This window comes from Myxine glutinosa, chromosome 6, assembly GCF_964187855.1.
Source record: "Myxine glutinosa chromosome 6, kmMyxGlut1.1, whole genome shotgun sequence".
Classification (NCBI taxonomy): Eukaryota; Metazoa; Chordata; class Myxini; order Myxiniformes; family Myxinidae; genus Myxine; species Myxine glutinosa.
Genome location: NC_136266.1, coordinates 176,601,490 through 176,628,761, shown reverse-complemented (window position 1 = coordinate 176,628,761; position 27,272 = coordinate 176,601,490). Strand labels below are relative to the sequence as shown.

General features: G+C 43.2%; 1 protein-coding gene across 2 annotated transcripts in view; it reads left to right on the top strand.

Moving 5' to 3' along the window:
* The window catches only part of LOC137428974 (uncharacterized), a 151,922-nt gene that overhangs the window by 57,450 nt on the left and 67,200 nt on the right, over window positions 1-27,272 (top strand). For both annotated transcript variants that reach the window (XM_068118910.2, XM_068118911.2), the window contains exon 4: window positions 20,258-23,208. In XM_068118910.2, coding sequence (XP_067975011.2) covers window positions 20,292-23,208 — 2,917 coding nt within the window. In that variant the 5' untranslated portion in view covers window positions 20,258-20,291. The remainder of the gene's footprint in view (window positions 1-20,257; window positions 23,209-27,272) is intronic.

Below are 27,272 nucleotides of genomic sequence, written 5' to 3'. Positions count from 1 at the left end.
TACTGGAATTATAGATAGATATACAAATGGAAAAGCCATTTTGAGAAAGGTTATACACAAAAATGTACTCGTGAATTATTTTAAATTGTTGATGTAATGGATACAGTCCCTTGGACTTACAAATTATATGATATGAATGGGGAAGAAATCTTGGGTTCATTTTACTCAAAAGAATTACAAAAAACACAAGTAAACAGATAATAACAACAAAGAAGGAAGAGTTTAGAAAGATTAATGGAATAAGAAGTTATAAACATCAATTATATTCAGAAGAGATAAATAAGAAAGCATTGGGGGCTTTTGATGATAAGAGGTTTATTTTAAAAAATGGAATTGATAGTCTCCCTTATGGTCATAAGTATATAAGTGATAAGATATATAAGTGATGAGATATATAAGTGATAAGATATAAGTGATAAAATGTAATGGGGTTAGGGATTTTAAGGGGCTACCGCCGCCTTTTTCCCCTAACAACCAAACTAAAGGGTATATACTTTAATTTAAAAATGGTACAGACAAGAATATTAGCTGTAGGATCATAGCTTCATAAGGCCAGAAGGATCATAGGTTCATTAGACCAGAAGGATCATAGGTTCATTAGACCAGAAGGATCATAGGTTCATAAGGTTAGAAGGATCATAGGTTCATAAGGCCAGAAGGATCATAGGTTCATAAGGGTAAATATTCGTAGGACCATTGTTTGAGTGGTCTAATGAAGGAGGATTAAGGATAGGTGGGAGGAAAAAAAAAAGGTGTTAATGGGAAATGGTAATATCCAAAAAATTAACATGTAAGTCAATGGGGATTTGAGGGTGGAGAAATAGAGGTGTTTCGAAAAATGGGGATTTGAGGGAAATTAACATGTAAGTCAATGGGAAAATGGGGGTGGTCCAGCATCAACATTTATACACTACTGATAGACATAGATACATTGTGATTGATTGATTTCGACTTTAAAAAATAAAGCTTATTGGACAAAGATAATTTAAAGAAAGAGAAAACGAGTCAGAAAATCGCAAAAGAAGTACAAAAGTGCGGACACAACCAGAGTACGATGAACTAGAAAAAGAGCAATCAGAGATGGCAGACCCTCACCAGGACTTGTATTGTGTGGTGTCTTTTGTTTTGAATATAAATGGAAGAATGTACTAAATGAAAGGTCAAAATCGTCTAGTTGTAAAGGTGTAAAGGGTCAAATGGTCTGAAGGTGGAACGTTTGAAAGGTCTGAAAAGGTCGTTGGGGTCTATAGGATGTAATTGAAGGTCTAAAGGGTCGAAATTGTCTGAAGGGGACTAAAGGATTTAAAAACGTCTAAAAAGAGTCTCAGGGTGAAAGGGGTCAACTGGGTATTAAAAAGTGTGAAGCTCAAGGCCTAAAAGGGTCTAAACTGTAGAAAGGAGTCTGAGGGTCTTCAGGGTTCTAAAGGGTCCAAGAGTATCGAAAGGGTCTTATTGGTCCAAGGGGTCTAATGAGTCTTAGGGTCTGTAGGTTTTAGGGGTCTTCTAGGTTTGAGGGGTTTCAAAGGGTATTTAGGTTCTATGGGCTCTAAAGTGGCTACGGGGTTTTAGGTGTCTTAATGGGTCTTAGGATTCTGAAAGGTTTTAGGGGTTTTAATGGCTCTTAAGATTCTAAAGGGTCTAAAGGGTCTAAATGGTCTCATGTGTCTTAAATAGACTTAGGGTTCTAATAGGTTTTACAAGGTTTTAGGCATCATAAAGGGTCTTAGGAGCATTAAAGGGTTTTTAAGGGTCTAAATAGTCTTTGGGTTCTAAAGACTCTTAGAGGTCTAAAGGGTTTTCTGGGTCTCAAAGGGTATTTGGGTTCTTCAGGCTCTAAAGGGGCTTAGAGGTCTTAAAGGGTCTTAGGGCTTTTAGGATTCTAAAGGGTCTCAGGAGACTTAAATAATCTTGGGGTTCTAAAGAGTCTTAGAGGTCTTAAGGGTCTCAAGGTATAAAGGGGTCTAATGTATTAATACACATACTCATGTTCTGTGTGGACAAACAGACAGACAAACAGACAGACAAACAGACAGACAAACAGACAGACAAACAGACAGACAAACAGACAAACAGACAGACAAACAGACAGACACACAAACAGACAGACAGACAGACAGACAAACAAACGGGCCCAAATGCAATAGCCTCTCCTCTGGTGAGGGTAAAAGGAAAATTCTAAATAGTCAACAACTACATTATATACACCATTTTAAAAACACAATTTCTGCTTAAAATTAAGGGTTTAAAAAAATATCAGCTTTGGTGATAATAAAATGATCCATTCGCAGCCTGGCCATGATGAAAACTTTTTAAAACTACTAAAATTTTGAGATATCATCTGGGTTTGCAAGGAGTTTGGTTTTCTTGTTTTAAAAAAAATTTCCAGTTTCCCTTCAGTTTTCAAAACATTAAAAAGCACAGATTCCAGAGCTTTTTGAGATTTAATAGGCCATGAGCGATACAATATGTCGGCACCGTTCCGGCTGGGAAATTCCCCATATGATCTTTTTGAAAGGTCTGTACATGTACATCTTAAAGGATTTGGTGGGCCATGTGTAGTTAGTAGCTTAGTGGTTGAATTAAGTGGTTGGTAGATCTTGTGTTCATATCTCCAAACTGTTTGACATGTACCTAGACCTTCTGAGGCACGAACGTGGAGAACTTTCAGCATTTTGGACGAGTTACATCAATATGGTCGACGTTCTTCTTGAACTGATTAGAGCTTCAAGAGAGGGCAACCTCTTCACTTGGCCATGATACAAGCTATGATACAATGACAGGCTAAGTTATGCAAAATATCTACCAGTGTACTACATGCAGATGACGAACTTGCAGACGGAGCATCCAGAAACATTTGAACACCCAAAGAATGGAGGTCTGTCTGTTCAGCTTGGAAAGTCAAACACCACATTTGATGGATTCCTGTTGGAAATACCATGTCGGATGGTCAACAGGATGAATTCCTAATGCTAATCAGGATGAATTCCTGTTGACCAAACTATTGAAGAGACAGCAAATAAAGACACACAGACTGTGGGAGGTACCAAAGGCTTTCATCTCAAAACTGATGCTGTCAGTAGGTATTATCTCACAGCGGAATATAGAAGCATTTGCCTTTTAAACCTCAGAGAAATGACACAAGTAAAACCACGTGGTATTTCCCATGCTAACCTGGAGGAGGTTAAAGAGAGATGGAAAGAGTGTTCAGCGTGTGGTAGGCCTATTAGAAACAAGTTGGATAGACCCCTTCTATGTGGCAAATGAGTTGATGTCGATATCTACTGTTTCAATACCATCCACGGAAATGGGCAAAAACTGCTTGACTGCAAAATATAGAGAATAACAGGCCGACAATGAGGTTAGACAGACCAGGCTGGAGAAGGAGAAACCCTCTAAAGATGTATACGAGACTACGATAGGTTGGCAAAGCTGCAATTAAAGACATTCAGTGACTTAAGGAAGTCCAAAAAATCCAAAGTCCCTGGAATAGAGATCATTCTAAAAGCAGACGACAAGTTGTTTGGGAATATGGTCTTGGTTGCTACAAGCAGGAACCTGGACATGAGAGAGGTTTTACAGAATTATTTGGGACCGCTACATTCGGCTTTGGCTAATTGTGACGGCACGTTAAGGAAAACCAACAAAGCTGCTCTGGCAAGACATATGGAGAAGAGGATATCATCAGCAGACGGTGTTCCATCTCCATCGGCATGCATTATAGATGCGATGAGCTTCGTGAACAAGGTCAGTGGTGACAACAGGACTTTTAGAGATGTTTGAGAGATCATCTTCATGTATGCACTTCAGTCCGGGATAGGCAGCAACAGAATAGACGTCGTCTTTGATGTATCCAAAGACACATCCATCAAGAATGCCGAGAGAGACAATAGAAGCCAATATGTGAATATTATGCAAGGCAGTATCGTAGCTGGCCAAAGGATCCAACAATGGAGACCTCAACTCAGAAGCTCCATAAGCAATAATGCCCTCATCAACTTCCTGTGCGAAACATGGAGATGTCCACTGTATCCAGAGAAGCTTGGTGACGAGTAGATGTATGTAACATGTCAGGACCAGTGTTATACGATCACTAACGATGGCGCCTGTGTTGTTGATGAGCTGATGACCTCCTGGGAAGAAGCAGATACACGCATGTTGGAAATCATGACCATGAAGCAATCATTTCAGAAGATATGCATGTATTTATACGAAGCCTTCCAGTCTACAGAGAAATAGCAGGAAAGATCTTCATCCGATGTGGTACAAATAATAGACTGAGACACATAGACATTACTAAGGTTGGTCAGTCACTTGGGGGAAGCCTTGGGGAACTTTGGGGAAGCAACTTGGGGAACCTGTGTTGAATGAATTGGACTGCACGAGTTCACTGGGTGTCACTCAAGGTTGGAGCTCAAGGTGGTCATGGAAAGGTTGGAGCCATGGAACTGGTAACAAAAGGAGGTAGACTCCAAAGAGCTATGGCAGAACTTGGAGAAAACTGGATTCTTTCCCAAGAATTGTTCTTGCTCATAGAAGAGTTCACATGCAGAATGTATGCGTCAGTTATCACTGACATGTGAACAACCTGAGATACCAACTGTTCAGAGACAAGAAAGGTGATGTGGTGTCGGGTCAGTTTCCACCCTGCGAGGAAACGCTCTCCATACGTGCGCAGCATGCAAACATCGATTGGATGCAAGGTCTACCTGCACTGGAAGTTGTGATGGAGTCGATGGCATGAAAATGTAGGAGATGATGAAAAGCTCCTGGATGCCAGCGTATTGTTAATGGGCTGAAGTGTTCCTCTGCATGTAGAAATTAGTCGTGTGACAGACAATATGTACCAAGATGACTATGCCGATACTACGGATGATGGTTCAGACGAAGATCATGATGATGTGGGTGTGTGACTGTCATTTCACCAGTTGATATTATGTATGGCATGACCAGACAAATCAATATTTTCAAAATATGATAGTGTCTCTTTCCGGTTATAATTCTTTCATTGGCTCAAATAATTTCAGATGAATACTGTAGATGTGTTTCAGACGGTCTATAAAGGGTTTTTTCTTGTTACTTGCAAAATCGAAGAAGAAGGTTGGTCTTGTGCGTTATTCTGTCTGCTTGTGTTTGTGTGTTTGTTTATCTGTCAATCGCCTTCGTGTCACAATTTTTAACCGATCTTCACGAATCTCCACCAAATGATGAGAGTTGCTGATATGGAAGTTCAGACGAAAACTGGGATAGAGAATCTGGGATAGGATGCCTGGAGTTCAATGGTGGTCGTACACACAGGAATGGTTGGTTCCTCAGTGACGGGTGCTATTGATTTTGAGGTCAAAGGTCATGTTGAGGTCAAATTTCAAAAATTTTCATTTTTCAACCCATTGACTTGAAAGTTGAACAACATTTGCATATTGCATCACTCAATTGGGAAACAAATTATTTTTGAGGTCAAAAGATCTAAGTTCAACTCGGGATTGCATCGCACATCACAGACTTGGAAAAGTAACTCTTTTGAAGTCAAAAGGTCCACTCAAGGTTAAACTGCTAACAGTCAATTTTCATCAGTTTTCATCTGAAAAATAATCAATTTTCATCTGATTCAACCAAACCACCTTTAGAGGCCATTTTCCCCGCAGAGCAGGGGTTGGCCTTTTTGGGGCACCCTGGTCCTCTTTTTGAAGCAATGTTTTATGGCCGGATGCCCTTCCTGCCGCCAACCCTGTTAGTCGCCTCTTGCGACACACAGGGAATTCCAGTGAACCGGTACTCAATTTGCCGACCTCGGAAGGATGACAGGCTGAGTCAACCCCCCTGTCGTTCATTCAGCGATTGACCAGGATTCAAACCCAGGATCCTAGGATCCCAAGCTGGCACCCTAACCGCTAAGCCAACACCAGGCTCTTTCATCCGATTCAACCGAGCTTTGATTAAGATCAAGTTAAATCCTAATGAAATTGACAATTTGATGTATCCATGGCAACCTTTGGGGATCGGAGGGGGGGGGGGGGGTGGATTTTGCAAGTATCGTTCTGTGCATGAGGTATTTGTTGTTGTTTTTTTGCCAATTTTTTTTTTTTTCATTATCGACATGTTCTAGTCAGTAAATTTGTGCTAAAAATCACAATAATAGAAAACAGTGAATTTAATATTTCCTTTGAATTACAATTTTGGTCGCAGTTTATATTTTACTCAAATTAATACAACATATGTGTAATCATGATATGATTCATAGTACATTCAAACCACATATTGTAGATGCTAATCCTTTTATGCTTTTGCTCTGTCATTTTGTTTTGTCATCAGTACAGCTGTTAATTTTAAATTATTTTACTTCATTTTCTGGTCAGATAATCATATTTCCTTTTGTATTACATTGCATAATTGTTGGCCCAGAGCAATTCGTTGGTTCCTCCGTGACGCTGTCGATATCTAAGTTGGAGTATAAAATGTTATATATTTTGTCTGACTCGTTCAAAATTCCACAAGTCTGCATGAATGTGATGTATTGCTTTCATATTTGGACTATTCTTTCATTATTCAACTATTTGTGTACATGTTTGACGATCCAACTTGCAAGCAGGCGACGCCACTTTTCAGGGTTGATCTGTTATTAAATTCCACTTTTCCTCCATTATGACGTCATAATTCGACAAGTACAAAAATTCATCCGATCAGGATGAAATTTCTTGTGTCATTTTGGGTTAAATTTCTGGAGAATTTTTAAAATAATGACGTCATCGGTAACGTGGTTCGGCCGCCATATTTTTACCCTCGCCAGGGGCGAGGCGAGGGTATTGCATTTGGGGCCATTTGTTTGACTGTCAGTTTGTCCGCACAGAACGAGTATGCTTTCCTCTGTAACCATTTGTGTGATTGCCAAAAAAAATTCACCATAGGAGCGCCTCCTCCTGTAGAATTTTAATGAAAATTATTGCATCATAGGTCACGTGGTATGGGTGCCATCTTGGAAAAACTGAAAAACTTTTCACCTCTATATCTCTGAAACCGCTCAATGGGAAAAAATGAAATATGGCTCATTGTCAAGTACTCCTCATAGGGAACAATGTATATTCATGATTGTCATCGGTGTCTTTATTATGACGTCATAATTAGACAAGTAGACGCTTGATCAGATCACTTTGAAATTTCTTGTGCATGATCTACACAAAAATTGTATTGGAGGATTAAATTAATGACCTCATCGGTCACGTGGTTCGGCAGCCATGTTGGATTGAACATGTCATCAATAAACACCACACAAACTATACAAACACATCCTGGCAAGGGTCTGCAATCTCTGATTGCTATTTCCTGTTCTTAATGTAGTCATTCTGTGATTCTAAAGGACGAAGCGAGAATTCCTTAAATTATAGTTTTAAAAAGGAATCATTTAAAAGAGAAACATTAAAAGACCGAAAGGCAGCTCATCCTGGGGAACCAGCAAAAAAGAATCACGGTTTAAATAAAGTCATTTTGAAAACCCAGATGAAGTAATTCCAGTAAAAGCCATGAAATTAAAAAAGAGGATTAATGTAAAATTAATCAAGCCTTGTAAGCGACAAATTGTTTGACATACAGCGACGCCATGTATATTGATTATAATCAACGTGTTGCTACCACCAAACATCTCCAAGATTAAATCACATTTAAAGTGTAGATAAGGACTCTCTGGCACGACCTCATCATTTTATTCATCATCTGCTTCTGGATGGATTCTGATTCTTGATTCTGGATCTGGATCTGGATTCTGGATGGATCTGGAAGGATTGATGGATGGATGGATGGATTCTGGATGGATGGATTCTGCTTGTCGTTAAAGGCGGCAAAAAGGGTTGGCGTCAGGAAGGGCATCCGGCCGTAAAACATTGCTTCAAAAAGGGGACCGAAAAACAACAACAACCACAGTTCCCGAAAAAGGCCAACCCCCGCTTGCGGGGGAAAATGGCCTCTAAAGGTGGTTTTATAAGGACTCTCTGGATGAGGCTCAAGACTATTCCGGTCTAAGATGGGATCTAACGTACAATTAAAATCACCACATTAAATACCAAAGTGTCATGAGTAAGATGATTGAGGAAGGAAAGGACTCAGTAAAAAATGTAGTTCTAGCCATACTATCGCTTGTTGCATAAACACTGACAACTATAAAACGCTGGTTATTTTATATAAAAACAAAATGAACGGAAGAGGAGATAGGAAAGTGTACAGGAAAAAGAATACCAGCTCTCACAGAGGCAAAGTTACTAAACAGATACCAAGTACCTCCGAGCTTCAGCTGTCAATCTTTCATGCAGCTTGCAGCAAGTAGCATGAGTCTCTGACAAGAAGACAATGCCTGCATTTGTTTTTTAGGTTAACTTTGCATAAAGGGCTGAACCCACTGTTTATATGAAGGCTTGTATTAACATTAGTCATAAAATGAAAAGGAAAGAAGGAAAGACAGCTCAGAGACATTTATTAGGTCCACATTAGATCCCATGGCTGAGTCATACCAGAGATTTTCAAGTGGTATGTGCTGTATACTTGCTTGACACTTAGCATTTAAAAGGATAGAACACAGAAAAACAATGCTGGGAAGACAAGAGCAAACCACCCGGTTTAACCCTGAGCAAGAAACTGCTCCGGCACTGCCAACGCTCTGTAAAGAGTATGGTACATCAAAAATTAAATAAAACCTTTATATGCACATTATGTCTGCCACACATCTCTTTGGCACCATCTTTTTAAGGGTCCATATGGCTCTGCTCTTCTGGTTGAATTTCGATTATTTATGTTTTGCCTCATTTTGGGGGGGGGGGGGGGGGTGAGCGAGGGTGGATGGGTAGGGGAGGGAGGGGGGCTGTCGCAGCTATACGCTTAGCCATTTTATTCTGTCATCGTGTTTGGTGTTTTTTTGTTCCTTGCGAGGTCAAAGATTTTTCAAGTATATTAGTCGGTTGCTTTTGATATCCTGTTTGTTTGTCTGGTTCACTCGCCTACAGGTCACAATTCTAAACCGATCGTCATGAAACTTCACCAAGTCGTATAGGTCGTCACAATTGAGAAGCCTATTGATTTTGAGGTCAAAGTTCATCTGGAGGTCAAGTTTCTAAAATCGCCATTTTTCATCCGATTGACTTGAAAATTGAACAGCATTTGCATATTGAATCACTAAATTAGGAAACCAACTATTTTTTTAGGTCAAAAGATCAAAGGTCAACTCAAGGTCAAACTTCCAAAATCATCAATTTTCATCTGAAAAACCGTCAATTTTCATCGATTCACTTGAAAGTTGTATAGCAATTGCACAGAGTACTTCACGGCATTGGGAAACCAACTATTTTTAAGGTCAAAAGGTCAAACTTCTAAAATCAGCAATTTCATCTGAAAAATCAACTCTTTTCATTCTATTGACTTGAAAATTAAACAGCAATTATGTAGTGTATTGCTGATTTTGGAAATAAGGGCAAAATGTCAAAGGTCAACTCAAGGCCAATGGTCAACTCAAGGTCAAACTTCTAATATCAATTTTCATCTGAAAAATAATCAATTTAAATCCAATTGACCTGAAGACCCTGACGTTGACAGCTTTGATTTAGATCATCAATTTTAATCTTAATGAAATGGACAATTTTATATATTCATGACAACTTATTTTGGGGGGAAGGGTAGATTTTGCAAGTATCGTGCTCTGCATGACGTCTTCTTGTTTTTGTTTGTTGGCAGTTTAGTCTAGGTTTGATTCCTGACCTGATGAGATGATAAACTTTCATCCTTGCACCTTGCAGACTGAGTGCTATATATTAATAATAATAATAATAATAATAATAAAGGAGTCTTATATAGCCCCATCAAGCAGAGTAAACTACCCTCATGGAGCTTTACATTATCATGCGAACGCACACACACCGCACACACACACACACAAACATACACACATACAGACACACCTTCACTCTTGCCCTATTCCTCTCCCTCCCCATTCAAAACCCACAGATGTGTACTCCCCCTCCTCCTCCCCTCCCTCCCCCGCACATGTACACAGACATACTCTCGATCTCTGTCCCACCTCAAACCAAAGGGAAAACAGGACTTAGACTTTGAAAGACTTGTGAAACAGATAGGTTTTGAGGGAGGTTTTAAAGGCAGGAAGAGAGTCAACATGTCGAACAGAGGAAGGCAAGTCATTCCAGAGCAGAGGTGCAGCAAAGGAAAAGGATTTCTCGCCAAACGACTTGGTGCTGGTGCGCGGCGGCTCTAAGGTCATAGAGTCGTCGCTTGAACAAAGCCGTCGCCGAGGTTCATAGAGAGTGAGCAAATCAGAGAGATAGTGAGGTCCCGCTCCACACAATGATTTATAACATAGTGTGCAAATTTTGTATTGCACACGAGCAGAGACAGGCAGCCAGTGTAAAGATTCAAGAAGCGGAGTAACATGTGTGTTACTGTGTGTTCCGGGTTTGAGGCATGGCCTCCTTTTTGCCGTGTTTTTCTAGTCCAGGCAGCGGTGTTTCGCTGCTCTAAACGGTTATTGGACCTAGTCCTATTGGAGTGAGCGACTTATCAGTTTTGGCTTATCAGACCCTATGGGCTGGTGCTCCTGCCTCACACCTGGCTCGGCTTCACGCTGTTGAATCCAAAGCTTTCAAAATCATTGGAATCTCCCGCGATGAAGCTATCTCTGAGGGCCTTTCACTCACTCACCGCAGGCAGGTAGGTGGTCTTTCTGTCTTCTACCGACTCCTCTCCGGCCTTGCTCCCCCAGCTCTCTCTGTGCTCTGTCCCCCAAATATTCCTACAGGTCGCACAAGATCTGCCAGCAACCCTCTGATGGTTAAACTGCCGAAATCTCGGCTCTCTGCTCACCTTCACTCTTTCATTCCTCTTTTCTCCCGCCTGTGGAACAAACTCCCACACTCCCTTCAATCCCTCTCCTCCCTCCAGGTCTTTAAAACAGCTGTTCACCACCATCTCTTATCTTCCCCCATCCATAACCTTGATCTTTTCTACCCCCACTAATTCACCCCAGATCCACCTTGTTTGAAATTCCAACTTATTTCCTGGAAATCCTGGCAGTGTCCATATGTTTATACCTCTCCCACCCCCCCCCCCCCCCTTCACATGCCTCCCCCCCTTCACATGCCTCCCCCCCAAAGCCCTCTCCCTCCCACAGATCTCTCGATGTCTCCATGTCTCTCGGTCCCTGCTCTCAAATGTTGTGTTTGTGTCCTTCCCCCTCTCTCCCCATCTTGTCTACCGCTCCCGATGTTATTTGTTTCATGTGTCTGTTTGTCTTTCTGTGTGATTAATGTTCGCTCTTTCACGAGCCTCGATCTTGTATACAAAAAAAAAAAAAAAAAAAAAAAAAAAAAAAACATGGTCAGACTTCTTCGCCTTACAGACAAGACGAGCGGCAGAGTTTTGAACCTTTTGTAACTTATCCAAGAGAAACTGAGGGCAGCCAGCACACAAAGAATTACAATAGATTACAAAATCTGAAATAATCATCATTGGCCCAAAAACGCTCACCAAATCCACCCATAACTTTGCCCTCAACATCGACGGTTTCCCAGTATCCACCTCCCCTCACATTCGGAATCTTGGCATCATCTTTGACCAAACCCTCTCCTTCGACAAATACATTAAAAAGATCACAAAGACAGCCTTCTTTCACCTGAAAAACATCGCCCGTCTCTGTCCATCCCTCTCCTCCACGGCTGCAGAAACCCTCATCCACGCCTTCATCACCTCCCGTCTTGACTACTGCAACAGCCTCCTCTATGGTTTACCCTCAATAATCACCAATAAACTCCAATACATTCAGAACTCCGCTGCCGGTCTACTCACCCATTCCCGGACCCGTGACCACATCACCCCCGTCCTTTACAAGCTTCACTGGCTCCCCATCCCCCAGAGAATCCAGTACAAAATCCTCCTCTTGAACTACAACGCCCTCCATAACCTGGCCCCATCCTACCTGACTGACCTCCTCTCCAGACACACTCCCACCCGCAACCTCCGCTCTGCTGGTACCAACCTCCTGACCCCCCCCCCCCCCCCCATGCGGACCAAATTCAGATCCTGGGGGGACAGGGCCTTCTCCATCGCTGCTCCCACCCTCTGGAACTCACTACCTCACACCATCAGAGACTCCTCCTCACTCACCACATTCAAAACATCACTCAAGACCCACCTGTTCAACACTGCATTCAACATTTAACCCACAGCATTTAACCCCTGACTATCTCTTCTCCTTCTCCTTCCTTTTGCTTTGATTATTTACCTATTGATTTTTGTCTTTTTGCACTTGTTTTTTGTACTCTGTCAAAGCGCCTTTGGGCTTCTTGAAAAGCGCTATATAAAATAAATGTATTATTATTATTATTATTATTATTATTATTATTATTATAGTCCAGCCTTGAGAGGACAAGGGCACAGACCAGAGTTAGAGCAGCTTGAGGAGTAAGAAAGTGGCGAATGGATGCGATCTTTTGCAGCTGAAAGTATGCTGATTTGCAAGTTTGAAGTACTTGTTTGGAAAATGTCATGTTACAGTCGAAAACCACACCAAGGTTCTTGGCCGATGAAACAAAGTTTACATCTGTTTCACAAACATGAATAGTGGTAGGAAGTGAACATTGTAGAGGACATCTGTGCGATCTTACAATCATAGACTCTGTTTTAGCATCGTTCAGCTGAAGTTTGTTTTGGGTCATCCACGCCTTCACGTCGGCAATACAGCCTTCTAACACTTCAACAGTGGGCACGATTTGTTGAATTGTGCTTCCTTTGTACAGCTGATTGTCATCCGCAAAGGCGTGGTGATCAACTGAATGTCTGGCAACAAGATCAAATAGAGGCTGAGTGTACAAAAGAAAGAGGATAGGTCCCAGGACTGAGCCCTGGGGAACACCAAAGGAAAGCGGAGAAGGGCTGATTTCTGGCCATTGACAACAACTGTTTGCACTCTATCAGTAAGATAGGACATCAGCCAAGAAAGGGGAGTACCAGTTATACCAAATGTGATTTCAAGACGACGAATTAAGACACTATGGTCAATCGTGTCAAAGGCGGCAGATAAGTCCAAAAGAACAAGAACGGAAACCTTACCACAGTCAAGAGAGGTCAGAAGATCATTGGTTATTCTTAGGAGAGCGGTCTCGGTGCTATGGCCTGGTCTATATGCTGACTGGCGAGAATTGAAAAGATTATTTGAAACTAGATGGTCATTCATCTGTGATAGCACAATTCTTTCTGTGATCTTTGACAGGAAAGACAGGTTGGAGATAGGACGGTAATTTTTCATGTCGTTAAGGTCAAGGGTGGGCTTTTTAAGAAGTGGTTTAACAAGAGCTTGCTTAAAGAGAAGCGGAAATGAACCTGTCGTCAGAGAATCATTGATAACTGCAGTAATAAATGGGAGGAGGATGTCCAAACACTCAATAAACAAATCGATGGGAAGGGGGTCGAGATCACATGTTTTTGTGTTTGACTTGAGGATTGTACATTTGACAATTTCCTCAGTAACAGGAGTAAACGAACTAAGAGGTCATCAGTGAAAGCAGTGTTCAGCATCATCGAAGGAAAGGAGTGACTGCTTGTCAAGATTGTTTCTTATTGACTGAATTGTATTGTGAAAGAAATGCAGGAAACGTTGGGGTAGTTCGTTTTGAGGAAACACAGTGGGAAGAACGGATTTATTTTTGGTAGCAAACAGGCGGTTGGTAATGCTGAACAGTTGCTTGCAGGAGGAGCTCCGAGTAATCCGATCAGAAATATATGACGTTTTTGCTTTCAGAATGATTTTTATGACGAGTCTTTTAGCTATGTTATACAACTGTTTATGGACTGTGAGGCCAGTCTTCAGCCACTGTGTCTCGGCACGCCTTCGTTCCTTTTTGGCAGCCCTGACTTTGTCGCTGACTGCGCTGAACCACGGAGTACTCCTGCATCTGGGAACGGCGCGCCGTGTCGCTGGAGCATGACAGTCCAACGCTGTGCGGAGGCAACAGTCGAGGTCTTCTGCAGTGACATAGGAATGGCCAGAGAGACGGGTGTGAAGGTCCTCTTTAAAGGCGGAACAGGCGATGGCACGAATGTTGCGGGCAGTGATGAAGGTGGGCTGAAGACGAGGAACAGCAATACTCAGGTGGCTGGTGACACAGAAATGGTCCGAGGTGATAGCATAGGTCACTGACGTGGACTGCACCAACTGATCATCGCATCTGTGCACTAACCAATCCAGGATGTGTCCTTTAACGTGTGTAGGTTGGGAGACAGACTCAGACAGACTAAAAGTAGAAAGGAGGTCAATGATCTTTGAAGTGAGAGAAAGTTGTGGTTGGTCGTAGTGGACGTTGAAATCTCCAAGAATCAAGACGAAACCAGGAGGAGTATTGCAGTGGTCGAGCGGATTAGGAAGCTGGGTCACGAACATAGAGTCAGTAAGCTTGTTTTTCCGGTTAGGTGGAGGTCGGTAGAGGCAGAAGAAATGAAGAGTGTTTTCTGACAGAGTGAAGGTGACATGGGCTAGCTCGTAGGATGAATGGTCGAACGAAAAAGTCGTGGTGAAGGAGAGAAAGGGAGAGAAGTTGTCTCTGTAAATAACAGCCATGCCCCCACCCCTAGAGGAGCGAGGAAATGACTGCAGGGTGTATCCAGGTGGGGTGAGATCAGCACACCTCGCTTCGTCGCCACTGGGTCGGAGCTAAGTTTCGGTCAGAAAAAACACGTCGATATCATTATCTTGAATAAAAGAGGTAATTTCGGTTCGCTTGTCAGGACTACTTACAGACTGAGCATTGAATAAGGCGAGATACAGGTCAGAATGGTGTTTTTGTGCTGTGTATGTTCTACAGGGATAGATGAGGTTATTGAAGTTGACAGGGGACACTTTTTAGCAAGAATTATTAAAATGTGGGCCGGGCCGTCGCTGGTCACGAAGAGAAATCACAATCGGTATTTTTCTCTGCTTTCTCCTCCCGCCTCGCTTTGTGCGTTTTCTCGGGAGACCAACGCCGATTTCAAGTTCTCTGAGGCCTGACACGAGTCCAGGAGTCAATCGAGTGGTGTTGTTTAAAGACAAAAGTTTTTGCCGAGTGTAGCGAATAGGCCTTGGGATAGAGGAGTTAGAGCGGATAGTCGAGCTCGGTACATGCAGCGGTGCGTGCAGAGGTGGGGCGAGCGATGGGGCGAGCGGTGGGACAAGCGATGGGACGTGCAATGGGCCGAGCGATGGGGCGAGCGATGGGACAAGCGATGGGGCGGACAATGGGCCGAGCGATGGGACGAGCGGTGGGACGAGCGGTGGGACGAGCGGTGGGCCTGGCGATGGGCCGGGCGATGGGGCGAGCGATGGGGCAAGACGGGGAAAAGAACTGTCTTGTTGAGAGGCGCACACCGGGGCTGCGTGAGGCTCAACGAAAAAACCCTGGCGGGTACTTATAGTTCGAAATTTTCAACTTGGTGGCGAGTAAAAACCAAAGTACTGCAAATCTCATGGGCAGACACGCCGCCATAAGCCAGGAAACGAAACAGGGATCCATCACAATAATTCACACAAAGCACAACACGACAGCACACTCTAAATCCAACAGAATCAATCAAATACACAGGACGACCGACTCAGCTCAGCCTGTTAGGCGAATGACCCGGACGGAAGTCACAGAATATTAAGGAGTATGAGATATTTCTGAGGGGATTTTAAACTCGCTTGCCAGTCTGCTACCATTGCTTTTTATGTTAACATCATCATATGAAAGATCCTCTAGTGCCCTCTGAAAAGCATAATCCATTATAAGTTGGTACCTTGACCCAAACATAAATTTCTGCTCTAATCTGCAGGGGCACTGCCTTGGAGTCAGAGCTACACCAAGATCTGATACCAGTAATGTAATTTTTGCGAATCATGTAACGAACAAAAAAGAAATTCAGAATCGAATCCAAGTCAAATACACGTCCGCTGGAGATATATAATACAAACTGTCAATTCAAGCTTACTAGAAACGGTACCTGCCCTATGGGCGGGGCTTCAATTGGGAAGCCCAAATGAAAAGGCAAAACATCAGAAATTGAAGGCTTTTTTTATTTTTTATTTTAAACGATTCATATAAACGTCCGTTGAATCATATCACATGCAAATCATCAAAATCTAAACAGTACATGGCGCCCATTTTGAAAAAGATTGAATTCTGCAAAACGGAAGCGGCCGCTACACGTCTTTCTCAGTCGCACGTTTATGTGTGAAGAGTGCGCGCCGAATCTGTAACACGGAAGCGGCCGCTACACCTGTTTCTCAGTCGCTTTGCACACGCTGCCGTGTTACTTCGGAGCCGCACGTTTATATAGGAAGAGTTCGTCAGGAGTCGATCTACTCTCTCCTGGTACGTATAATTTCAACAAAAGCCACATCACTGTTCATATCGGTAAATATTATTCCATCGTGTTTGGAAAAACTGGAAAATTGGAAAACCTGGAAAAACAATATAGCCTATTTTACTCCAGGGGGTCCTAGGATTACCCATCCAAAATATCGTTGCGATCGGTTCAGCCGTTTTTGCGGTACCTTCGAACGGACAGACGGACAGACAGACAGACAGACAGACAGACGGATGGACGGACATTTGGTGAATTATAGTAAGATTACGCAGTGCAGATTCTCGGTTGAAATGTTTGGCACAGGAAGTTCAGGTTGTGCTGTTTGCAGTTGATTTTGAACTGTTGGAACGTCCACTGTGCAGTCTAAACCCAAGTTGACCACCTGCAGTTATAACCTGACAGTAGTCGAACTATATCTGCATTCTGCAGCAAAATTCCTGCTCCAAGTGAACCTCCAACTACGCAGTCCAACCTGGCTCCTTGCAAACTACCCATTGTGCAGTACAGACCTGACCATGAGTAATAATAATAATAACCATTCCTTTCACACCGTGAGGCACGTAGGAGCTCCCGAGGCAGTTTTATTGGCTAAGGAGTACAATCCTGGACGGGTCGCCACTCTGACACAACATACTCCAATGGCTTATTACCCCCAGTAAATTCGTGCTCATTTTTCTAACCTCGGAAGGACGACAGGCTGAGTCAACCCATCTGGTGTTATGTCAACGGCATGACAGGGTCTTGATCTCAAGACCATAATAAGGTCTTAAGTCAGCCACCTTAACCGTTAAGCCAACACCAGGCATCCGGCCCTGAGTGAATCACCGTAATGTCCACTGCAAACCAAGACCTAAGGTGAACACCTGCTGTATAGTACAAATTTGAACATGAGTAAACCACGAGAAAAACACTACAAACCTGCCTTCATGTACGTTATCCAGTGCTAAATACAGGGATAGCTATGAGCTCACTACCCACTGCACAACCATCAACCCCTATGTCAGGCTTACGCAGTCCTGAAGGACATTACATCATGCACAAAAAAACTGAAAAACATACAATATTGGTGAGTTTAATAAAATAAAAAAGGCTTTTTTGTTTGACGAATCATAAATAATGTGACGAATTGGCCGTTCTCTCTCATATAACATGATTACCAAGTCCAAATTTAACCACAACAGCAACAACAACATATATTTATTTAATAAAGGTGTCTAATGCAGAGATAAATGATAAATAATAATAATCTGTACTGAGGACAGAATAGAAAAATAAAAAAACGAGATGGCCTTTATCAAATATAATGGGCGAAAACATTTCCGGAGATAGCGCAATGTTTTGGTGTAATCATTGCAACAAGTTGTGTAGCTGTGCCCATCAGGGCAAAGGGGATGTAATGGGGCAACAAGTTGTGTAGCTGTGCCCATCAGGGCAAAGGGGATGTTTTGAGGCAACAAGTTGTGTAGCTGTGCCCATCAGGGCAAAAGGGATGTAACGGGGCAACAAGTTGTGTAGCTGTGCCCATCAGGGCAAAAGGGATGTAATGGGGCAACAAGTTGTGTAGCTGTGCCCATCAGGGCAAAAGGGATGGAACAGGGCAACAAGTTGTGTAGCTGTGCCCATCAGGGCAAACGGGATGTTTTGAGGCAACAAGTTGTGTAGCTGTGCAGCTGTGCCCATCAGGGCAAAGGGGATGTTTTGAGGCAACAAGCTGTGTAGCTGTGCCCATCAGGGCAAAAGGGATGGAACAGGGCAACAAGTTGTGTAGCTGTGCCCATCAGGGCAAAAGGATGTAACGGGGCAACAAGTTGTGTAGCTGTGCCCATCAGGGCAAAAGGGATGGAACGGGGCAACAAGTTGTGTAGCTGTGCCCATCAGGGCAAAAGGACGTAACGGGGCAACAAGTTGTGTAGCTGTGCCCATCAGGGCAAAAGGGATGGAACGGGGCAACAAGTTGTGTAGCTGTGCCCATCAGCAACAAGTTGTTGTGTAGCAACAAGTTGTGTAGCTTTTTCCCTGTGGATTCTATGATGGTGAGCTGCCATGTAGATCAAATTTGTGCAGCCTCTTTCTAATGGTAGACTCATGCACTTTGACATCAACAGTGGCAAGAACTACCTGTAGGTCCCGTGATGACATTCTGGGGTTCATAGAGACTTCTTTCAGCATCTTGCTGTCTGCTCTCGGGCTGAACTTGCTGGGACGGCCTGGCCTGAACAAGTTGGCAGTTGTTTGGAATCTTCTCCACTTGTCGATGATCTTCCGGACAATCGAATGATTGATTTCAAATTGTTTGTAGATCTTTTTAAATCCCTTCCCAGACTTGTCGGCATCTATAACCCTCTTTCTGAAGGCCTCAGAGAGCTCTTTTGATCTAGGCATGGTGACGCCGCACACTTCAACAACAAAGAGCAAACCAAACTAAATGTCTGAGGTTTAAATAAGACAGGTTCCTCCAAGATCCTCTCTAACAATGTTCTCATCATTTGCACCTGAGCTGGTGCACCTGATTCTAATTTTAGGTATTTGAAGTAGTGATAAATGTCGGGGTGTACTTACTTTTTCCACATGCGAAATTTGTATTTATGTTTATTTAAATTATACAATGGACTACAAAATGTAAATGTTTCATGATATTTGTTATATTATATCACCTTTATCTATCAATATTGTTGAAATGAAGATCAAATAGCTGTATGTTGAAATATGTTGAAAAAGTCAAAACTTTACATGGGGTGTACTTACTTTTTCACGTGACTGTACCTCCACCTGGCTGAACAATTTACATTTTGTATCCCATTGATAGGCTGGATCTGGCTTTGGACCTCAACCAAAATGATCGCTTGTTCGTGTTGCCTAACCAACTCATTCACCAAGTTTCTTCTGAACCCATCCATAACTTTTTGAGATATCGTGTTTTTTATCGGTTTTAGTTCTATCACCCAATGGTGAAGAATCACTGAACAAAAATTCTCTGATCTGGATCCGGATTCGAATATTCACCAAAATTGAGTCAATTCTTCCTTGTCACACACCCAACCTGTCCACCAAGTTTTATCCGAATTCGTCCACAACTTTTGAGATATCGTCCTGTATATCACTTTTTGCCCCGGTTGATCCCGGTTGATCGCTGAATTAATGCCAGGGGGGTTGACTCAGCCTGTCATCCTTCCGAGGTCGGCTAATTGAGTACCAGTTCACTGGTAATTCCCTGTTTGTCGTTAAAGGCGGCAAAAAGGGTTGGCGTCAGGAAGGGCATCCGGCCGTAAAAACATTGCTTCAAAAAGGGGACCAAAAAAAAACAACAACAACCACGGTACCCGAAAAAGGCCAACCCCCGCTTGTGGGGAAAAATGGCCTCTAAAGGTGGTTATATCACTTTTTGCCCCCATGTCTCAATGGTGAAGAATCATGTAAAAAAAAAAAATCTCGGATCCAAATCCGGATATTCACCAAAATTTAATCATTTTGTTCTTGTCACATACGCAACCTCTCCACCAAACTTCGTCCAAATCCATGCACAACCTTTTGAGATATCTTGTTCACAGACAGACAGACAGACAAACAAACAGACAAGGGTGAAAACATAAGCTTTATCCACCTTCGGGTGCAGAGGAAACAAGGAAAATGAATACTGAAGGCTTTGGGGTCTATGCCCCAATTGCCCCATGGACCCCCATCTTTATTCATTTTATTTTCAAAAGTTGACAGCTTTTCCACTACAAAATATATACTGGGCTGAAGGTGTATTTTTTGTGAAAAGGCCTTATGGAAGCAGGTTTCTCAATGTTTCGCTGTTATGGATTTTCCTTTGCAGAAATAGTTATATTTTAACCTCTTATTGTTTTCTATCAGGATATCTTTCTTTTCTCTAATTCTGCTCGTTTTACCTTTTCAGGTTTTGCAGATCTTTGTCATAACATCACCGAGGCATGGAGTGGTCAGGCAAAGCAGACGGATCACCCTTGGGCAGCAAAATAGCAGATGGCCTTAGTCCTCTGACGATGCAGCCACAGAGGCAGGAAGCGGTGCCAATGGCGTGCTTGCAGCCAGTTGAGGGTACTTTTGTTTCCAAGCAGGGTGAATCATCAATTTTGTGTGTGGCTGGAAGGAGCCAGGAAAGCTCAGTGGTTACACTTCCTCCCAAAGACAGTCAATCTCCTCCACCAATCAAGGACGATAGCAGTTACCATTGGAGTGGCTTTGGGAAAGAGGCATTGCCTGCTCATTCAACAAGTCCAACTGATGACTCCAAACAAAAAGATGAACGAAATGTTATGTCTCAGAATTGTTCCATTCCAAAAGATTTGTTCGACACAGCACAAGGCAAATGCAGCAGAACACAATTTGTCTCTTTTTCTGACAATAGTTTTCCAAAGAGTGATGTTTCCAAGTGCAGTAATACGGAAAGTAAAGCTGCAGGTTCCACGTTATCTGATGAAATCATTGGGGAGGTCTCCTGTCCCCTTGGTAATAATGTCGGTGCTGTGAAGGGTCAAACCCCTATTTCACCCTTCAAATACGAAGACGAAACTACAGAAAAAGAGGAGGAATTGCTTGACACAAGCAAAGGATTATTCAAAAATAGCAGTCTTGCTATGGGGGCTGAAACCCATGAAAGCAGGGCACCAATATCACCCAGAGTTACTTTCAACATCAAAGCAAGTAATGATTTCTTTGCTCCAGAAGACGAACAAACATTGCCATCCCAAAACCACAGTGGTGCACCATTGCTTCAAGCACAGGATCCCAAGGTGGCAAAAGACCCTGACGTTCCTCATGAAATTAAGCTCGGAGACCGTGCCTGTGAGCAGCAGGATAAAGACACCTTGGGTTTTTCCGATTGCAATTCCATTACATCCAAGGACATGACCAGAGGATTGAAATCTCAGGAAGGGAGTGGAAGGAAGGTAGGAGTTATCAGGGCCCACACAGTCCCCAATATTTATGAAGACCGGCCTGTAGATGACCATGACAAGAATACCGACCTTTCTCAGCAAGAATCTTCAGGCAAGCTACAGATTGCTGATGGGCAGAAGCTTGAGAGACAATATTCCATGCAGTGCTTTGGTAATAAGTCTGCTGCTTTTGGGGATATAAAGGGTCTTGATTCAGAAAACAAAGGCAGTAAGAATGTGGACCAGCAAGTCGAGAAGGAAAAGTTACGCAACGATAATTTAAATATTAGCACAGAGAAAAATATTAGCAAGAAATCGACAAGTTTAAAAACCGAGTCCCAAACAGAGAAAAACTTTTTGCAAGACACGGTGAATGATGATGCGGGATGGAAAGATGTTTCTTCGAGGGCTCAGGAGATGGATGTTTGTCAAAATGATTATGGGAAATCGTTTACAAGTGACATTCAATCATCAAGTGTAAACACAACTTCTCACGAAAGAGAGGAAATGTCAATGAAGGAAAAGAAAGAGATCAAAAATCAAAACACCTTCTCTCCGATCACATTGAGTGACTCGTCAAACAAAGAGCCAAATAACTTGGAATGTCAGCAAGATGTATTGAGTGAGCTACATGTTGAGAAGCACATCATGACGACTTCTGACGCATCTCAAACCAAACAGGAAGGGATTTCACCAACCAAAAATACTCTAGAAAACGCACCTTTTTTGCCACCCAAGAGCATCATAAACAATGTTGGTGAGATAAAAGAAAAAACCAATAAACATGAAAATATAGCATACAATGCAAACCAGGGAGACGTCCAACCAACCCAACAACATCAGCAAAACAAAAGCGCAAAGGAGGCATTTGCAACAAACACAATAGACAAAAATAATTCAGATACAGACGTGGGCCTGAACATATCTAGTGGCAAAGAAAGCGACATGAACAAGGCAGAAAAACAATCCATTTGTGACGATCACAAGTCACACAAAACAGCGCAAGCACAGGATAGATTATCTCCGTATGAGTACAAGGCCGATGAAACTAAATCCGATTCCAGCTCCGAAGAAGAGCTCCAGGATCATGCAATGACAACTGCAGAGGCTGTGGATCCAGGGATGTTCTTCACAATGAATGTTTCAGATGAGGATTCTGCTCAAGCATCGTCACATGATTTGCCACACCTGCTTGCTCCAGAGACGGACGTTCTCCAGGAGGTCCAAGAAGAAGAGGAAAGTGACGAGGAGCCATACAGCCCTAACGTAAAGATGAGCACTGTGCAGATCTTTCCAGCTTTGAAGACTCAACAAACTCGTGACCATTCTCCTGCTGTGGAGTACATGGAGCTCAATATGTCTGCCGTAGAGGATAATGGCAACGAGGCTGACGTTCTGAAAAGCGTTTTCATATCTGAAAGTAGTCCTGCAAAAATGGATGTAAAATTGGATGATACAATGCCAAAGGTAGTAAAATCACAGGAAACTGATAAATCTTATTCTGGGCCTTTTGCGGCCACCAATATAGAAAGTGACATATTCAAGTCTCCATTGATGAGATCCGATCTGCCAGTTCTGAGTGCTAAAGAGTCAAAATACCACCCTGCGGGGCTTCTCTTTGAGAACGTCGTACCAGCAAAAGCTCCGTCGGGTGCTGCCGAGAGACGCCAAGGGAGCATGAAGTATTCATTGAGTGTGGACGTGAGCATGATGCAGCACAGTGATGAAGCCGATCGCCACTCCTTCCACAAGAAGGACCTCGGGGTGGTCAGTGAGGAATCAAAGGGAACCATTCTCGAGGCAGACCACTCTCGTGGAGGAACTCAAGAGGAACTTCAATTCAATACATTTCAGGTCAATACAAGTGAAAAAACCCAAATTAAGCCATGTGTTGAACTACAGAATGTCAATGAGAGCAAAAAAGCTGTGGGAGACGTGCAAGAAAGTAAAGGTGAGTATCATGGTGATAAGAAGTTTTTAACAATGCTTTTTTATTTATAAACTAGCAGAAGTACCCGGCGTTGCCGGGCGGGGGAGGGGGGGGAGGGGTGGAGGAGGGAGGGGGCAGGAGGGGAGGGAGGAGGAAGGTGAGGGGCAGGGGAGGGGGAGGGGTGAAGGGGGTGAAGGGGGAGGGGCAGGGAGGGGGGGAAGGGGCAGGTTAAGGGGGTAAAGAGGAGGGAAAGGGGGGAGGGGGGAAGGGGAGGGGAAGGGGGAGAAGGGGAGGGGAAGGGGGAGAAGGGGAGGGGAAGGGAGGAAGGAGAGGAAGGGGGGTTCATATATATGCTGGTGGGTGAATGTGGCGTTCATCACGTTTCTGAGTTCAGTGTGTTGCCGATCAAGAAGAAGAAGAAGCCGTACTACCAAGTTTATACACTTCCGGAATTGTTTGATTTATTTGTATTCAAATGTCTGGTGATTGTTTTATATTTATTTATGCGAATGTGTACTTGTATATAACTGTCATGAATTTAAAAAGGCTTCAGCACTATCGAGGGATTTTTATTTATTTTATTTTTTTACTCCAAAAAAACTAACTTTTTTTAATTTTTTTTTTTTTTTTTTTGCTTACAACACTCCCAGGTACTCACTGATGAACCTCTGAAAGTTTGACGAAGATCCGTTCAGCCATCTCTGAGAAAAATTGCGACACACAGAAAGACAGACAGACAGACACACACACAGACAGACATCTCTCTTATATAGTAGACCCAGCGTTGCCCGGGTTCTTTTTGAATGAATTTAATCTTCTGTACATCGGTCTGATGTGAGGCCAGTATCAGTTAGTGCTCAACGATTCCTTGTTCTTTCTTCTGTCGGGCCCGCGAGAGAGAATTTTGAAAGCATGTTTTGCAATCAGTCAGATATTCCTATAAAGTGCATAAGTTGTACTTCAAGAGAATTTTGAAGGAAGAAGAAGATTTATTGCGAAATGGGCCCAGCCCGGCCGAGGCGGCCTCGACCGGCCTCGCCACCCAGCCTATAACCTTCCCGGGGCCCGTCCCAACAATTTTTGTTTCAGAGGTTTCCTCCTATCTTTCACTGTTCAGGAGATTAGCGTGTGCAGACAAACAAACAAACAAAAACTTTCTTTTATATATATAGAAGAAGAAGAAGAAGAAGCAGAAGAAGAAGAAGAAGAAGATAAACAAGATCTAAGGCTCGTGATGGAGCTGCCACTCACATATCTCACATATCTCATATCTCTCTCTCTCTCACTCTCACTCTCACTCTCACTCTCACTCTCACTCTCACACACACACACACACACACACACACACACAACACAGCCACTGAGCTTGGGGAAAGGGCCATCACTTCCTGGGATACCCTGGGTACCAGTGATGTCACAATAATGGCGCCAGTTTTCTTGTCGCACTCAGCGGGACATTTTCTCAAGAGGAAGTTTCTCTTCCTCGTGCATGCCAACCTATGGGGATTGGCCGTGCTTTATCCTTTTTGATGCCAAAAGCCAAGTGAGGAAGCAGGACGTACCAGCACGTTTTAAAGTCTTTGGAATGACCTGGCAGAACAAAATATGAACCACCAACCCCCCAACCTTTGAGTGGACGCTCTAACTTTTACACCACCGAGTTGGTGCTCTGAGTAAACGCTGCAAAAACAGAGCATGGACAAACAACATAGGTTGGCATTTGTGGAAAGGAGGAAATTACTACTTAAGAGTCACACTGGGTGCAAACTGCAAAGAGAAAAATGACGTCATAAAGATGGCGTCACCAGTATCCAGAGTTGCCTGGGAAGTTGTGGCACTTCCCTTAAGCTCAGCATCTATGTTTGTCTGAAATGAGTCTGGTGTTGTCTCATGTATTTGTCTGCATGTGTGTACGTGATTTGTGTTGCAGCTCCTCCACTAATCTGAGAGCGTGTAAAAAAAAACAAAAAAACGTTGACTTGTTAGTCGGGCCTACATCACACAAAATCATTTCCCAGGAGGAATGGTAGTGCCATCATTTGCAAACTGGTTTGAAAAGGAAAGTACGCGCATTGGGCAGCAAAAGTAACACATGAAAGTAAGGGGACCGAAATGTGTGGAGGAAAAGAGAGTTAACCAAAGATAGAAATCAAAGGTAGAGGGAATCAAAGGTTACACGTGGAGGTCAGAGTCAGTTGAAAGTTACATGTGGAGGTCAGAGTCAGTTGAAGGTTACACGTGGAGGTCAGAGTCAGTTGAAAGTTACATGTGGAGGTCAGAGTCAGTTGAAGGTTACATGTGGAGGTCAGAGTCAGTTCAGGTTTACACATGGAGGTCAGAGTCAGTTGAAAGTTTCACTTTCACTCACTCACCGCAGGCAGGTAGGTGGTCTTTCTGTCTTCTACCGACTCCTCTCCGGCCTTGCACCCCCAGCTCTCTCTGTGCTCTGTCCCCCAAATATTCCTACAGGTCGCACAAGATCTGTCAGCAACCCTCTGATGGTTAAACTGCCGAAATCTCGGCTCTCCGCTCACCTTCACTCTCTCATTCCTCTTTTCTCCCGCCTCTGGAACAAACTCCCTCACTCCCTTCAATCCCACTCCTCCCTCCAGGTCTTTAAAACAGATGTTCACCACCATCTCTTATCTTCCCCCATCCAAAACCTTGATCTTTTCTACCCCCGCTAATTCACCCCAGATCCACCTTGTTTGAAATTCCAACTTCTTTCCTGGAAGTCCTGGCAGTGTCCATATGTTTTATACCTCTCCCACTGCCCCCTTCCCACGCCCCCCCCCCCCAAAGCCCTCGCCCTCTCTCAGATCTCTCGATGTCTCCATGTCTCTCGGTCCCTGCTCTCAAATGTTGTGTTTGTGTCCTTCCCCCTCTCTCCCCATCTTGTCTACCGCTCCCTATGTTATAGTTTTATGTGTCGGTTTGTCTTTCTGTGTGATTAATGTTCGCTCTTTCACGAGCCTCGATCTTGTATACAAAAAAAAAAAAAAAAAAAAAAGTTACATGTGGAGGTCAGAGTCAGTTGAAAGTTACATGGAGAGGTCAAAGTCAGTTGAAAGATACATGTGGAGGTCAGAGTCAGTTGAAGGTTAAATGTGAATGTCAGAGTCAGTTGAAAGTTACATGTGGAGTTCAGAGTCAGTTGAAGGTTACATGTGGAGGTCAGAGTCAGTTGAAAGTTACATGTGGAGGTCAGAGTCAGTTGAAGGTTAAATGTGGAGGTCAGAGTCAGTTGAAGGTTAAATGTGAATGTCAGAGTCAGTTGAAAGTTACATGTGGAGTTCAGAGTCAGTTGAAGGTTACATGTGGAGGTCAGAGTCAGTTGAAAGTTACATGTGGAGGTCAGAGTCAGTTGAAGGTTAAATGTGGAGGTCAGAGTCAGTTGAAGGTTAAATGTGAATGTCAGAGTCAGTTGAAAGTTACATGTGGAGGTCAGAGTCAGTTGAAGGTTACACATGGAGGTAAGAGTCAGTTGAAAGTTACATGTGGAGGTCAGAGTCAGTTGAAAGTTACATGTGGAGTTCAGAGTCAGTTGAAGGTTACATGTGGAGGTCAGAGTCAGTTGAAGGTTACATGTGGAGGTCAGAGTCAGTTGAAAGTTACATGTGGAGGTCAGAGTCAGTTGAAGGTTACACATGGAGGTAAGAGTCAGTTGAAAGTTACATGTGGAGGTCAGAGTCAGTTGAAGGTTAAATGTGGAGGTCAGAGTCAGTTGAAGGTTACACGTGGAGGTCAGAGTCAGTTGAAGGTTACATGTGGAGGTCAGAGTCAGTTGAAGGTTACACATGGAGGTCAGAGTCAGTTGAAGGTTAAATGTGGAGGTCAGAGTCAGTTGAAGGTTACACGTGGAGGTCAGAGCCAGTTGAAGGTTACATGTGGATGTCAGAGTCAGTTGAAGGTTAAACGTGGAGGTCAGAATCAGTTGAAGGTTACAGGTGGAGGTCAGAGTCAGTTGAAGGTTACATGTGGAGGTCAGAGTCAGTTGAAAGTTACATGTGGAGGTCAGAGTCAGTTGAAGGTTACACATGGAGGTCAGAGTCAGTTGAAGGTTACATCTGGAGGTCAGAGTCAGT